Below are 17,295 nucleotides of genomic sequence, written 5' to 3'. Positions count from 1 at the left end.
AAGCCATGGAGATTTTTATGATGATACGTGATCACCATTCTCCAAAAATTAACTGCTTGTATACATTTTCGACAGTTTATCAAATGTCATGCATGTAGACCTCGTTCAAAGAACTAATTGAAATGTCAGTAATCAATCAACAATTTTCTATGATATAGCTGAGAGAAAAATTCTGATCAGTTTTAACAGTAAAATGCTTTATTACAATTTTGCAATCTGATTTCTCTTTAAGTATCCTTGGGTTAAAAAAAAAACTTTATTTTCATTGGGAGTAAATGATACAGTTTACGTTCCCATACACATGGTCACACAAGTTACATCTATCTTCAATAACCAAACAAGATTGTGTTTTCAGTGGGACACCGGACAAAAAAACAACTGAAAAACAAAATGATAGAGCGGTTTCCACACGCCCTCTGAGCAGTTCAGCTGAGAAAATACTGTGCAATGTTACCATATGTCTATCGAAAGCGGATGGGAACTGACTATCAGTTGATAGTCTCTTAAAAGACGTTTATGAAGTAAGAGAGGTGGAGAGACTGCCGGGTGAATGAAAGCAGACTGCACTTTCGAAGGACAAATCTTAATTTGACCCTTCATAAACAATAGTGAACGAGTTGGTTAACTGGAATATTTGGGTTACACGATAATGTGCAAGGAATCTGCCCATAAAAAGAACTATGATGAATCATTATTACATAAATGCTATATAAACACAAATAAAGCTTCATCACCTTACTTTCAATTAAAAAATAAATTTTCACCGACACTAGAAACAAAATAAAGGCTTCATTTTTTTTAATTATTTTAAAACAAACTAATTATTAAAAATACTTTTCAGTGACTGGCTTATGTATCCACTCAGTAAATGAATTTGACACAATGTGAGTTTAAGTACAAATGTATTCTATAATATTCGTAAATGAAAAGTGTCGACAGACACCCAAAAACCAAACCAAACTTCTACAGGTGTCTGTCATAATAAAGGCGCAAATGGTTGTATTGATGAGGTCTCACTTTCTGCCGTGGGTTTGTTATAATTCGATTAAATTTCGTCATAATGTGGTCAACATTAATTTTTTTAAACTGCATAAATGACCATGGGTGACAGAGAAATTTAGATGGAAATATCTACAGAGGGAACAAATCCATGTTTAAATTTTGGATTTGGAATAGCCATGGTACGTAGACACACTATGTTATGTATAGTCAATTTGTTAATTTTTATATATGTATATTTATTCTCGTGTTGACTAATTATCTGACCAAGTAAATGCCACAGCACACAATGATACCATAACGTGACAAAAAACAAAAGAGCCTTCTCTTGCATATGTTGTTCTGCCACAAATACTTTAAATGGCTACTAATCAAATGTAATATTATGGGTGTAAAACGTTGCCCAGGTGATAATTCTTACAAACATTTAGCAACATTTTATACACATTATAATACACTTAGCAATTATCCGTTAAAAATATCTGTCCAGAACAGCATGTTCAAGATAAGTATGGTGCTAATTTTACAGAAAAAGCCCTTAACTAATAGTAATGACGAGAAAATGAAGGAAAAAAAATTCAATACAGCGTGTGAAATTCAGCTTCAAGGCTTGGTTTTAAATGTTCAGTTGATATTTCATTAATTTTACTGTCATTACTTTAGCTAAGGGACTTACCCTTGAATTTATCCAGATAGCTCTCTTGCATTTTTTGTAAGGTCACAAATTTCCTCACCAAATATTTACTAAACGCTACTTTTTACAAGAGAAACAAGAGAACCAAAAGAGAAAACTAGCATCCAGAACTTCTCTTGGAAGAGGAGCGCTGGACTTTATTCCAAAAGCACAATTCAGGTCATAGAGAATTAATTGTACTATTGGTAAAAATAATAGACATCCAGTGAAAATAAAAGGATAAATGAAGAAAAAGACAGAAAACTACAGTACTTAAAACTATCATGAAAAGTAATTTCTAAACAATTTCTAACTAATTTTTCAAATAAAAGAAGGCATCTCACTTCAATTCTTTGATGTATCTCGACAGACAAGACTTTATGTATGCAATGACATCTACAATGGCATGACCAACAGATTTTATTCCCAATGTAAAGTTGTTGACAAAACAGCAGCTGATTGTGTTGACAACTGCATTCATTTCCTTTAGAGGAGATGAATTCTGCAGTGTTGACTCCATAAGTTTTGTTAGTTCATAAGACAAGTACGCAGTAATATCGTCGTGAGCAGCCTGAGGAAACGTTGAAAGCAACCTGCAAAAAAAATATGTAATTATGGCAATGGGCAAAATTTATCACAAATGGATATGTAACATTAATTTAAATATAACAATATTCATACAGTTCTTGAAATTGTATTCCTTACCTCGGAATTGCATTTTTCAAAGGATTTTTTGGAGTAGCTGTCAAATAAAAATCTGTGAGCAGTTTTACGCAAAAATGAAGTAGCTTGTTTTCACTATCACAATCACTCATGGAACAATTCTTAGCCATCTGCAAAAACAAACATATAAATCAGTCATCATGATCTGCATCACAATTTAATTATGCTGGTTTTGGCTCCGCATCCTTAAAAAAGTATTTTTTGTTTGCATAAAGCAAGAAGAAAATTAACGAATAGGAAATCAATGAATGACCCATGATTAAAGAACCCTGAGAACACACAGAATCTGTATGTTTCCTACCTGTGGTACAACTTCTACAACATCAACAAGAACTCTAAAAACACCTAAGTATTCATGAACTAAGTACAGTAATTCTTTGATTTACAGTTACTCATTCAACTGTCAGTTTCTGCTATCAGTAATCATGCATTCTGTGTTAAGACATGGATGATCGCCATACAAAAAGGTTGGGCCTCAAAGATACAGAAGTAGATGGCAGATTATTTAACAGTAAAATAGTTTTGTGTGTGTGTATGTATATGTATATATATCCATATACACACACATACATACACACACACAAACATACAGTACACAAACAATACATTTCTACTCATATGTATTGAAGTTTAAATTGATCATTTTGTAAAACTTAATACAATACTTGGCCCGGAGGGGCGTTTCTTCTTTCAAATAGAATTTATGTCATGATGTCACAATGGCCTATACATTTTGTGATGCCAGGAAATTCTCTAATGAGCTCAGTTATCGCGAAGGTTTTACTTTTAAAGGATTTTATTTTCATTTTCATCACAAGACACCAGTGAAATCATGTTACTGAACATTTGCATTCTGTTATCCGCCTATTTGGTTATCCGTCACAGCCCTGGTTCAGACTGTGACAGTTAGTCAAAGGTTTACTGTTCATGTGTAATTTTATTATAAAAATTTAAATTGTCAAACTCAGGGGTGGCAATTACTGAGAAAAACTTTTTTTTAGCCAACATAACTTTAGTCAGTCTAATTATTACTGGCTAGATGGTTAGAGCCAAGGACCCTGGTTCGATTCCCAGCCAGATCAGGGATTATATACAAGGTTCCCACACTCTTAGGTTGGTCTATTTCCCTGTTTTCCCTGTCCCATGTAACCTTTTTTCCTTGTCTCATCTGTATGTTTGGCAAGTTAACAGATATATTACATGGTTCGTACCTACTTCTGCAATCAAGTTTTTAAGGACTCCTTAATTCATCGCCTTCACCATTATCGACAGATAGAAAACTATTTGTAATAACACAAAAATACCTTAAGGAAAAAACAATGTTAAAAGGTTAACGCACATAAAATAATTATGTTGTTTGGTTCAATTATTACAAATTAACGCCATATACCCTCCTCCCCTTTTAGATTGTCCAGAATTATCTCTGGAATACATATCTAACCCAAGCCCCAAACTTTAATTTGATCATAAAATTACATTTATTTTATAAGTTTACAGTAAGACAGTAAAACAAAAACACGTGTTTTTAGTTTGAAGGTGGTATACAAAAAAAGCAAAAAACAAACTCAAATTTTTATATACAAGAGTTGTTTGCTGCAAAGTCAGAAATAAAAAAAAACATTACGTAAAATAACTGCATTTATCCATTACTTACATGCTATCAGTCTTCATTAAGAAGATTTTAAGGGTCAATTCTAGAATGTGATACCGGAAATTATGACCGCTTAATATCGGTGTGGAGGGGGGGGGGGGGAGGGGGGGGAAGGAGGTAGAGGAAATAAATGACATCATAGGAGAAGGCGAATGAAAGAAAATAATTCAAGGCTTTTTCATAACTTGATATCAGTGTAGTTTCACTCATGCAATGGTATCAATGTAAGTATCAAATAATTCTTGGTATCGTGAAGTATAGTCCCACCCAGTGTAGGCTACATACTCTATTTGGCGATACTGGTACCTGTTTAAATTGTTAAATGTGTGAAAAATAATAATAAATTTTTCTTGGTATTGTGAAGTAGCGTATAGTCCCACCCCATCTGCTATATTTTGTGATACCATTATTTAATTATGTTAAAAATGTGAAATATATCATCAAAATGGCGATACTGATAATAATTCAAGAAAATGTGTTACTGGTATCATAATATAGAATAGAGCGGGGCGAATTATATTTTAATTACCGATATGAGAAAAAAATAATTATAAGAAACGACATAAGCAAAAAGTAGGGAATAAAGAGTTCCCTGCCCAAAACCCCCATATTTCCATACTTGTCATAAAAGAAAGTAGGGGTGGTAATTACATAAGCGCCACCATCTAGGTGACTTCAAGAAAAATCCCTCACTTAGCATTAATTAATGCGTTCCTAGAAACTTTCGTGGTATATATGAAATCACGTATTCTTAAGTATTGATCTCCAATAATATAAGTCTAATTAATTTATGTATTGTGTTCCAAAATGTGTAGGGACAATTTCTTTACATAATATAAATGCGAAGAATAACACTTGACTACGAATATGACAAACCATTGATCTTTTTAAGCGTACCACTTTATAGGACAAATACGGCACCGCGTAACGGGATATAAGGTGGTTACGTAACTCACCGAGTCAGCTGGTTGTCTTGTCCACAACCCTGGCACAGTCGGGCGTGACGCTTCAAACACACGCGAGTGCGTCTGCCTGCTGTCGCATTGCATGTAGTTGTTAATACAAAACTTAAGAAAATAAAACCACTTTTATGAAACTACTTCAGAACTCACGGACACTGTTATCATTTAACTTATAACTCTTATAAAAGTGTTTTTAACAAATCAGTTTAACAAATCATATTTTGAGTTGCCCCACAAAACGTAACAAGAAATGAAAGCACATATGTTACCGTAAACAAAATATAAAAATGCTTAAGATACTTTCTTGAGTGAAATTAACTGTGCTGTTTTGCTCTTTCTTAAATAACGTGTCCAATTTAATCTGTTTTGGTTTCTAGTCTGTCAAAAAAGTTCTGTAAACTTCACATTGTTCTTTGACTCCTTCTATCACAGCACTTCTGCGTTCTTCATTCGGATCATTTTCTTCTAATACAGAGAATGCTTCGTTTATCACATTGAAAAATTTGACAACTTCTTTCTTATTCAGTTCTCTTTTGGATTCGGCATTTTCTTCTTTATTTAACGCCAAACACTGTTCCTCGTCACGTTCAATTATTTCTTCCAGTTCTCTTTTGGGTTCGACATTTTCTTCTTTAACTAACGCCAAACACTGTTCCTCGTCAGTTTCAGTTATTTCTTCCGGTTCTCTTTTGGGTTCGGCATTTTCTTCTTTATCTAACGCCAAACACTGTTCCTCGTCAGTTTCAATTATTTCTTCCAGTTCTATTTTGGGTTCGGCATTTTCTTCTTTAACTAACGCCAAACACTGTTCCTCGTCAATTTCAATCATTTCTTCCAGTTCTCTTTTGGGTTCGGCATTTTCTTCTTTATCTAACGCCAAACACTGTTCCTCGTCACGTTCGATTATTTCTTCAGCTGTGAGTTCCTGAGAATGCCAGTCCAGCAGTTGGTTCACATCGTGCGACTTGAATTCGTGAAATCCTAGATAATGGCCCATTTCCACGATATCAACTGTCACATCTTTCAAATGATCTTCGATAGATTCTAGCCCCTGAAATTCGTCTGTGAAAGATGGGCACAACTTTATCCACACACCTTGAAGGCAAGACGGCGATATATCCCTCCAGCTCTCCGCAATGATGTCAATGGCATTTTTAATGTTGTAACACTTCCAGAATTCTTTGGTGGTTTGTTTATTATCCCCGTCCGTGGCGGCACATAGCTGGCGGAAAATATGTCGAAGATAATAAGCTTTTAAAGTTGCAGTAACACCCTGATCCATTGGCTGCAACAGCGATGTTGTGTTTTTCGGTAAAAACACCACCTTTACATTTTCAAACAAATTATTAATTTCTGTTGGATGACCAAGTGCGTTATCCAAAATTAACAATACTTTGTTGTCCAGATTGTGTGCTTTGTTGTATGCAGTCACTTCCGGTACGAAAAAGTTGCGAAACCAGTCAATGAAAAGGGCGACAGTCATCCAACCCTTGCGGTTAACTTTCCATATCACAGGCAAATGATCCTTGGAGTATCCTTCCAGAGCCCTCGGATTTTCCGAATGATACACTAAAAGAGGTTTTAATTTATGATCACCAGCTGCATTGCTGCCCAGTAGAAGTGTAAAACGATCTTTTGAAACTTTGAATCCTGGTGCGGCTTTTTCATCATCGGAGATGTATGTTCGGTCTGGCATTTTTCTCCAATAAATACCCGATTCACCAACATTGTACACTTGCTGTGCACTGTACCCTCCTTCATTGATAATGCATTTAAGTACATCTGGAAAGTTTTCAACTGCTTCTGCATTCGCACTCGCGGCCTCGCCTTTCTTTTTAATGCAATGCAAATTGTACCTTTCCATAAACTTTTCAAACCATCCTTTACTGGCAGAAAAGCTGACATTACTGTTTGGATATTTACACTTTAACTTTTCAAAAATTAAAATTGCTTTTTCACGTACCACCACTTGGTTCACGCCAATCCTGTCAGGCACGTGGTATTTTTCGCTGCACCATTCATTTAATAACCTTTCCATGTGAATCATGTGTTCACTTCTATTCCGGTATCTAATATCAAATATATTCCCGCTAGTACCAACAGCATCTGACTTAGACAAACGTTTGATAGCGTCCTTATTTCGCAAAATTGTGCGCACAGTTGACTCGCTTAAACTTAAAGAGCGACCAATTAATGTGTATCCTTCATTACATTCGGCACGCCGTAATACTTCAAGTTTTGTCTCAAGACTAATAGTTTTACGTTTTTTAACACAACTTGAATACGATGCACCACCCTTTCGCTTGGAAGACATGATTCCAACTGCAGTTGCTTGCGCACGTGTCGAAGCTAGCTAGACTGAAGTTCGTCACGGCACGGTCTCTGGCCGGGTGGCGAGAACGGCACGGCCCGGCAGCATACGCGCGGGCGTAAAAACATTTCGTCCTCCAAAGCCACAACTGAACTCGCAGTAACTGATGTTTGTAGAACGCATAGTCTGACCTGCGCGCGCATCTCTTCCCCTCTCAAGTAGCGTACCCCGCTCCAAAAAAAGCATGTACGCCACGGTCGCCACGGCCGTCTGTTGTTTACCGAGATGAAGCAGACCTCGTGACGTCGCCCAACTTTTTTTTTTGCCTGTGGCGATTTCGTGCTAACTGAAACTCACAGATGTGCTAGTCAAGACTGGGGTAATAAAATTAACATAGCGGTAAATTAATTCGCGCAGTCTGAAGACGTTCTAAGTGAGGGATTGGTGTATCGCGTTCGAGAATAGTCCCCAATATACAGTTTGCACTGTTACTATTTGTTTTAACACTATGTAACCAACATTGCCAGTCTGAAAAGTTTAATTAATGTTAGTCAAAATCAGATGCCGCACATAAATTTATGGTTAATGTACATAACAGTTTAAAGACACAGTATGAAAAAAATTAATGATACTATTTTGATAAAATTGTCAATATTCCTGCATTTTCCCAGTTTTCAAGTCTTTTTTTCTAGTCCCTGAGATTCCCGTGTTTTCCCGATTTTTCCCTGTATGTGGGGACTGAGTGTTGTATTGTCCTCTTACCACCATTTCACGGAAGGCAATGTGAAACCATCGTAGTTTCAGGTTGCCTGGTTCGCCCGAGTCACGCAATGGATGTCACCCCGCGGCAATCCAGCCTCCAAGCCAATTACCCTATCATCCATATCAATAAAAGAGAGTTTAAATCTGTCAGTCTGTCTCAATTTTGCGTAGCGCGAAAATTTTTAGGCCCGGAGGCGTGATATTTGCTAAGTAGATTCTTCAGGGGAGTCTCCTTGCACCTAAAAAAGATTTTTATTTATTTTTTTTGGTGCATTTTTGACGATATTTACTTGATAATCTCAATGGAAACTGCTATTACTGACGTCATGCATCTAATGGTCACTAGGCCCAGTCCCTAAACCGCTAATATCCACCTCCGCTGGCGGCACGCACCCTCTCATCGCGTCCGCGCAGGGCCCTTGGACCACGGTAGGGAGGGCCCAGTGAATTTCCCCTCCCCCCCGTAAGAATGTATATCATTTTAAACTGGTGAAAAAGTAAAAAAAGGGAAGTGCACTGTAAGGATGTGTGTGGTCCCTACGGGGCATTATATTAAATCAACACTCGTTATTTGTGGATACCGCCTTCAACACTAATTGATAGGAGAAGTTTGTAAGTATCTAATATTAAGTGGAATGGTCCTAACATGCGACGAACACTCTTCCGTTTGACTCTCGCAACCAATAAATATTCATAATCACGTAAATCATAAAACCTGTTAAATTAATGTTCAATGACATGTAGTTATGAAGTAATGCTGTAAGTCTACGCAAGAATAGTTAAGTTTTGTTTTTGCATGGAATTGGCGCGGGAGGATGCCCCCCGCCCCTCTAGCGCTCCTTTCCGTCTCCGGCAGTCTGCATCCGGCCGCGGTCCGGGACGCATCGCGGTTCGAGTCGCGGGAGAGCATTCAGTGTTGCCACACTTTGATCCGAGTAATAAAGCGGGAGCCTCGGTCTACGCTAACCATCGTGCCTTCGAATTAGAGCTGTAGCAAACCGCATGTATTCGTTACTGAGTAACGGGTGCGCCATCTAGTAACGGGTGCGCCATCTAGTAACGAGTAACGAAACGTTACACACGGCTGGATTTCGTTACTCGCATTTTTCGTATGTTTTACGCATGCGCGCGCATATTCGATGAATTTACGTTACAAAGAACGATGTTTGTTTATTAAGTAAAGTATAATTTGAAAATTCGTCGTCCAAATTTTTTACTGTTTATAAGAAAGTATTTTTTACAAATTAGAAATATGTATTTATTTTTTTTACTATCGCGTATTTTCACGTTTTGTTTTGTTTTTATCTTAAAAGAGATAATATAATAAAACCGCTCTAATGAGATTTAATTGCTTCTTGGTTAACAAAAACTGTTAATTATCAAATATTTTAATTGTTTATATTCTATTTATTATTATTTACGCGACGTCATATGACTCGATTTGTTGCTGCAATATAACATAGCATGTTATGCGGTATCAGAAGTAACGAGTAACGTAACGATACGATAGTAACGAGTACTAATTGTTATAGTAACCAGTGGCGTAGCCAGGGGGGGGTTTTAGGGGTTCGAACCCCCCCCCCTTAGCACCAAATCTTTAATTAATTTCTTATTCATCACTCAAACAAATTTCATATTAAAATTAATAAATTACAATACTTACAATATTTAAATTTAAGTACCCAAAACTGCTAAAATAGCACTATTTTACACCTTAAAATCCAAATTTTCCCGGGGGAGGACCCCCCCACCCCCCGCTTTAATACGGCGGGGGGGGGGGGGGGGGGGGGGGGGCGCATGCTTCTTAACACCCCCCATACACAAATCCTGGCTACGTCACTGATAGTAACGAATACATACGGGTACGCTTTTTTTCGTTACTTTTACACCTCTACTTCGAATCAGTTCACAGTAAGAGAACAACCTTGTCTGGCTACAGCTCGACCGCCGGGTGACCCTCCCGCGCGCGGTTTGCTTACGTACGGCACTGGCCGTCTTCCGTCCGAGATCTGCGGGTAATTGTGTCGCGCGCACACCTGCCGTCTGCACTATCATTCTATAATACTATTTGTGTGTAGAACTCACTCCACGGGACTGACCAGTTAACGGTATCTCGCGCACTGTCTGCGGGACGCGTGGTTAAAGAGACTGCCGCAGAATCAGGTCACAAGTGTTTGCAGTACATTTTTTTTATAGTGCCAACGCGGCTGTGTAGCGTCCCAACAAACGCGTGTGATTAAAGTTCATTGACCAAACGGTTTGAATAATTTGTAGTGTTTTCACCTGTCCGCTAGTTACGCATCAGCGTCTAAGCTGAGCAGGGGAGTGCCGCAATAATAGTTATAATAGGTCCCGAACTATCGCAGCCTCGAACTCAGTGTACCACACGGGGCCGACGACCCATCCCTCTCTCGTGTTTAGCTCTAGCGCTCTTCGCGGAAATTCGCATCCACCATACTGAGTTCACACATATAACACCAGAAATGCTAGTAAATTGAGGATAGTTGAACATAACACTAGACGATTTGAAAATGGTCTAAATTACATGGGAGTAAAACTTTACAACTTAATATCACAGAAAATAATGAGCATAAACAGTTTACCAGTATTCAAAAAAACAGTAAAACAAATACTTATAGAATATCCTACCTACTCTCTGAAGGAATTCTTTAATTTGATTGATAATAGAGAAATTGAACTGTTAATTTGTTGAATGGACTTGTGATAACAGCTGCTTCATGTTTTGCATATATGTAGTATCAAGTATCACTATACAGTTAAATTGTGTAACATGTTCTGTACAGGGTGTCTACCAGATCTAGTAAATGAAATTCCCTGATTTTTCCAGGTTTTCCAGGTATAAAACGGAATTTTTCCAGGTTTTCTGTAACACATTACGACATTCCACGAAACTGAAAAAAACTGCATAGCAGTACATTCACGGGTTTCAACTCACCTAAATAAGTAAAAAAAATTACCTTCTTCCAGACGAGGCCAAAGTGACTCATTTGATGACAAATAAAACATGCTGCTACAAATATTTCACACACTTACTTTTGCAAAAACATTAGTAAAAGGAAGCTCCCATTAATTTTGCAGTGAATCAACTTTTGCATCTATTGCACTTGCTTCAGACCGAGCCAAATCCAACACTCGAGCCTTCTTCAACTGCAATGCCTTGATCTCTTCTTCAACTATTCTTTTTTCTGCCTTAGTCTTGTCTGTAGCTTCCTTTTCTTTTTGTTTTGTTTACAGGGCTTCCTTACGCCTACAACTAGCATTTCTTACATACTGTAACATGGACTTGGTGATATCAAAGTCATACACTTGTCTTTGTGCAATCAGTGTTTCTTCCTGCAAGTTTTCAGTTAGCAGATTAGAATTCACTGAAAATCCTCTATCCAATTATGCATTTCCATGGGAAAGTACCAACATCATCCTCACAAACTTTAGTAGGCCTGTTTTAGCAGCTACTGCATGTGCCTTAAGAATGAGCATCCACAAGTGATCAAGGCACCCGTCTTCTCGAGAAAAAGACGAGAACAGTGCTTCAGAATCTTGCGAGGAACATACCAACTCATATGATTGCTCAATGTTATCAGCTTCTTGTCCTGATAGCCACCTGTTTTGAAGACAACATTCTAAACTGTACTTCAAACGCTGTTTCCTCACACCCGAATTTAAAAGCACAGACGGACATAAGCAGGAAATTCCCTTGGTAAGTTTGTACTTCAGGGGACTTTTGTCTTAAAGTTTTTTTACCATAACCTTTGGACAAGTCCTAACATCATTTTTCAGTAACAGGACAGACTTTTCTGGTACTTTCTCTTTCTTGATGGTATGGCATACTGCATAACCCAACTTGATATTGTTAGCAGTCAATAGATTATCCTGGTTATCTACATCCAATCGAGATACATTGCGTTTCTCCTTAAAGCAATTCAGTACCTCTGCTTTCACAAACTTTCCTGCCAAAGCTAATAAAATGTCTACCAGTGAATCATAGAGAAAAGGTGCAATGGGTGCTTCACTTTGGAACATTGTAAGAAACATTTCCAGCTCTGATGCCAAAGAGCGGAAGAATGTCAATTTTACTTCTAGAAGATTATTTTCAAGAGCACTTTTCATTACACTGAAAGATACAGATGAAATAGAAACTTCACTATCAAATTTCTTCAGGTGGGGTAACTTTTTCATGGCATGCTCAGCAACTGCAGTATTCATCTGATTGCACAAAATTTCTTGGGAAAAATCTCTGATCCAGTTATTCTAATGTAATCTGCCCTCCTTGCAGGTACGTGCTTAAACCAATAGTAACTGTGCCTCAAAAAACTAACTACGTCTCATTGTGTAGCAGAAATTCCAGTTTTGAAAGAACCATGGACCATATGAAGCCCACAGCTACCAATTTCTAGCAATGATGGCGAATCTTCACCAAAAGTGTCAGTAATACGTATTTTCAAAGCTAACAAAAATGCCCAGTTTACGTTGAGGGCATCCATAATACTTAAAATGAAATGCACCTGTCGGTATAATCTGAACGTGGGAAGCACATGCTGCAGCACGTCACGTCAGCAGGATAACAGACCAGCTTGAACCAGTTTGTATCACATGATTTGACGCCACTTCCGAATCCAATGGTAAATAAAAGAAAATGGACGTGGGAACTGTTCAATGTTTGCCATTCAAAAATAAAAATGGGAGGGGATACACTTGATGCTACGTCAATGCAAGCTGATAAATACACAAAAAAACGTATTGCCAACTACAACCTGCCAAACAAAAATTCCCTGATTTTTAAAAAAAATTCCCTGATTTTTCCCTGATTACATTATTCCCTGATTTTTCCAGGTTTTCCAGGGTCGGTAGACACCCAGTCTGTACTTTTTTTGTTTTAAACTTGCATCATGTAAATATTAATGTCTGCACATGCATATTTGTATGTAAAGGGAACTACATGTATAACGTGACATGTTCAGTATCCCGGAGCCTTGACTCCATGTGGGATCAATGGAACAAAAATGCAAAATACAAAATACAATAAATAAAATAAATCACCCCGAGGTTTCGAACACAGGACCACGGGTCATGGCATTACATCATTATTTTGATCTTAAACTATTTTTGTCAACATATCGACACATATGAAGATCTGTAGAATTCCCAGGAGGACGGGACCGCGGGGTTACATTCATCATTCCCATTTCACAGTTATAATTTTGTAAGCGCAAGTGGACCCCCTCACATAGGAGCTTTTTAATTCCAGACGGGGCCCTAACCGCCTCCCCCCTTGGGTCTAAGCCCATGATATTGGCACACCCAAAAGGAGGGGCATGTATAATGAACAATGCGAGAATATTTAGCATGTAGACTTATGTAGCGAGGCATGGGCACTTCAGCTAGTCAACAAGTCCAAGTATAGTAACATAATAAAAATGTAGCCTACATATTTTAAAAATCTGATGTGCACAATACATAAAATTGACCAAGCCAACTAAAATATGTGAAATCATTAACATGACATAGAATTAACTCACAAGTTTCAAAATTTTAAGTTGTTCTTCAACAGTTTCAACTTTACTCAATTTCTCAACTTCATCAGACACGCAATAACAGTTGGTCTCCAAAGTTCCTAAAACAAAAATCAGTCATTAAATATATTTGAAAGTAGATATAACTCAAAAAACACAACACTTCTATATACAAGGTTTAATTTATAATTCAGGGGCACTGCTAGAAACCTCAAAACCAAGAACTTTTCCATTCACTTGACTGGCAAATTAATCTCATTTGAACACATGCACAAAAATAGTAAGGTGAGGACAACAAGGAGATGGATACTACAGTTATGGGAGAGATTTGGTGTGGAAGAGGGAGGTAACATTAAAATGCAAAGTAGTGCTGTACAATACCTACTATGCACTCATAGTCACTTGTGGGGCAGAGATGGACTGTAGACAAGATCAGAGCAATATATATGAAGTTTATGAGGAGTATGTTGACAGTAACGAGGCAATACAGGAACAGGAATGTGATAGTGCAAGCAAGATCAGGAGCACAGGACTTGAATAAGATCATGGAAAAAGTAAGACTGAGATAGTATGGCCAAGTCCTCAGAAAAGTGAGGCTGTCTAGGAAAATGATGGAGTTGAAGTACACAGTAAGAAGGTCCCAAGGAAGAAGACCAAGGAGTAGGTGGGAAGAGCAGATAGTTAAAGGAGTGAATGAGAGGGGATAAGAATGAAACAGAGTGAAGGAGAAAGAACGGTGGAGTGAAAGAGGAACGGTGGAGTGATAGAGGAAGATGGAGGCTTTTTACTTTGCTGACCCGGCCACAGGCTGGAAGCAGTTGATGATTATAATACAAACAGTATGTAGGTATCTAAAAAAAACAAATTACAACTACTTATGGGTACAAATGGACACGTAGGGCAGAAATGTCAACGAACAATGTTCCGGTAAAGCCTCTGTGTATCACTAGAGCCATTACATTTACAATTATATGTGCTGGATCCCTTTTGTGTGGAATGCCATATCTTTGATTGTATTCATGGTACATACACACCATATGTAGCTATGTAGTGGTAATGCATATGAGCACTGGATGTAGCTCTGGGTGTGTTGTGTACTGGATTATCGCACAGCGACTCTCCTTCGTTCACTAATGTACGCGCAATTGTACCAATCAACATCTGAAACTATACATGGCATTGCTGTGAAGAACATCAAACATGTAGGGTGAACTGTGGTTAGTTGTCTGCCTTGCCAATATTGCATTCCACATAACAAGGATCAGTGTATCTCACTGTACAATTTACACTGTAAAGAATTTAGCAATGAACAGAAAAAAAGAATTTCTGGACTTGCGTTCATTGACAGCCTCCTCCTGCCCAGGGGTGCAAATATGTAGGATATGCCAGGGGAGCCTGTGCAGCCAGAGAGTTTTGGGCGTGGGTTTTAACTGACACAAGTCATCTCTGGATAGGGTGCTCATTTGTTGTAAACTGCACATATTTTGGCCTTTAAGCATGCAATAAGCTGAAAACTTTAAAATATACAGAAGGCTTTCCATAAAATATAGTTTCGACATTAGTATAGTGTTTATCAACTCCGTTTCCCAGTCACTATTTTGCAAACGTAGAGGGCACCCTCAGTGAGGGGATTATTAATTCCAGGGGGGCCCTGAACCCCTGCCCCCTTCCCCCAAGGATCTATGCTCATGGTCCTGCCTATGTACTTACAGTAAGGAAGTTTATTTTAGATCCATCCTGTATGATATTAATTTAATAAAGGAAAAAGTAAAAAAGTACCTACTGGTATATGTATAAGTCCAATCCCTGTTACGTAGAATTAAAAACATTCAGTTTTGTGGTCAGAAAGATGGACAGCAAGCAGGGGCCTTTCACTACTAGTGGAGATGATGATAACCTGTTGCATTCCACTAAGTGGTGTTGGCTTCATGAGGCACATTCCTAACTAGAGATATACATGGTGAGCGAGGCGAAGTGACAGTGTTGACTTTCAATGGTGTGTCATGATGTACACTCAGAGAAAATTAGTTTTACCTCTGAACTCAAGGCTGTGACCATACATTTCATTCAAAGGAAAACAAATGTCATAGATTAAGCAAGATGTCTTGCTGGTATGCATGTGTGGGGTGTTAAAATTACTAGAACCCACTTATGTGGTGCTGGAAAGAAGTCATACTGCTGTGATTAAAACTATCCCTTACTGGAAGTTAAGTTCTTCTTCTTAAATGGTAGCTAAGGGACTACGGAATAGAAAAATAAAAGCTAAAATATGTACTAAGATGTGATACATTTGTGAATAATTTAATGTGGGTATTTTAACATATAATTTAGATATGATGTGCAGGTTTAAGTATACACGAAGCTCCAGAGGCAGTGGAGGCGATTGAAAAGAGGGGGGCACTCATTCTTGGTGAGGACAGGGAGGGAGTGGAATGGGCTTGAGGGAGGAATAATGAAAGCGAGAGATGCAAAAGGATCTAAGGGAAAAAAAAAGCTCAAGGGAGAAGGAGAATGAAGTAAAAGGGAGGACTCCTTGCCACTGGAGCAAGCAATGATACTGTACAGCGAGTTATAGTCAGCTATATTCGTAAAATGTTACTAGGTGAGTAGCACACAAAAAGAGAGAACATTTCTCGATAGTGTAATATTATTTTAATAATTTTACGTATGCTCTGAATAAATATTATCTTACATTACTTTACAAAATAATGGAAATCAGCAACATAGTCAAATATAAAGCTTCCATAAAAAAATACACTTGTATGCAATCCATTTTACAATTTAAAATAATTTATGGAGTATACTGCTGAAAGAGGGGAAGCATTCTGGTTACAGCCAGACTCCCTTGTATAGCTACTATGCCTAACAACAATATCCTAATACGCTAAATCCTGCTTTATTTTTTTTATTTATTTTTTTCTTAATAAATATAAGAAATTGCTTGACATATCATGTCTATGGGTATGTATAAAAGAAATAATGCAATATTTGTAACTCAGATTATCTGAAAATTTTTTATCAATGTTTGTTTTACTTCAAAGTTATAGCTACCTATGTAAAACTAAATATGTATGTGTATTTAAAACTGTGTACATGTAAAACTGTATGATTACGTATAACTGTAAATATGTAAATGACATGTTCCATAGCCTTATGATTTCTACCAAAAGAAGGCTCAATGGAATACAAATAAATAAATAAAATTATTAAGAGTGTGAAATAAATGTTGAACATAAATTATACAATACAAAACAAATAACATGCAAAAATATTCTGGTCAGATTTTTAATTAACAGACACACTAAAATGCATTGCAAATCTATCACAGTAAAAAGGATGTCTGGTTAATATATTTGCAACCCTTAGCTGATAGCTTTTTTACTTTGTTGCTACCAGGATAGATAGAATAAGTGAGGGGGTGGAATACAGTGTGACCTTAACACATACAAAATTTTTAAACTGTAATTTTGAGTACCTAATATTAGCCAGAGCTCTGCACATGCTTCTGTGTTTGACTATGAATGTCCTTAAGAAATGAGAGAGGGCAGAGTACATCAGAAGCAGACTGTTCTGCTCTACAAGAGGGACAGAACTTTCACTTCTACCCCAAAGGGTGAACAAATTAGGATTAGGTGGGCACAATACAATGGAATGAATGGGGCAAAGAAAAATAGGAGTACCCT

General features: G+C 37.5%; 1 protein-coding gene across 1 annotated transcript in view; it reads right to left on the bottom strand.

The window, feature by feature from the left end:
- LOC134528457 (tRNA (32-2'-O)-methyltransferase regulator THADA-like) overlaps window positions 1–17,295 on the bottom strand; it is a 36,578-nt gene that overhangs the window by 18,202 nt on the left and 1,081 nt on the right. Inside the window, exons 2-4 of the mRNA XM_063362084.1 lie at window positions 13,619–13,713; window positions 2,378–2,505; window positions 2,017–2,265 (exon numbers count right to left, since the gene is read on the bottom strand). Coding sequence (XP_063218154.1) covers window positions 2,017–2,265; window positions 2,378–2,505; window positions 13,619–13,713 — 472 coding nt within the window. The remainder of the gene's footprint in view (window positions 1–2,016; window positions 2,266–2,377; window positions 2,506–13,618; window positions 13,714–17,295) is intronic.

This window comes from Bacillus rossius, chromosome 1, assembly GCF_032445375.1.
Source record: "Bacillus rossius redtenbacheri isolate Brsri chromosome 1, Brsri_v3, whole genome shotgun sequence".
Lineage (NCBI taxonomy): Eukaryota > Metazoa > Arthropoda > Insecta > Phasmatodea > Bacillidae > Bacillus > Bacillus rossius.
The sequence above is the reverse complement of the archived record's forward strand: the minus strand, read 5'-3'. Positions and strand labels throughout refer to the sequence as shown.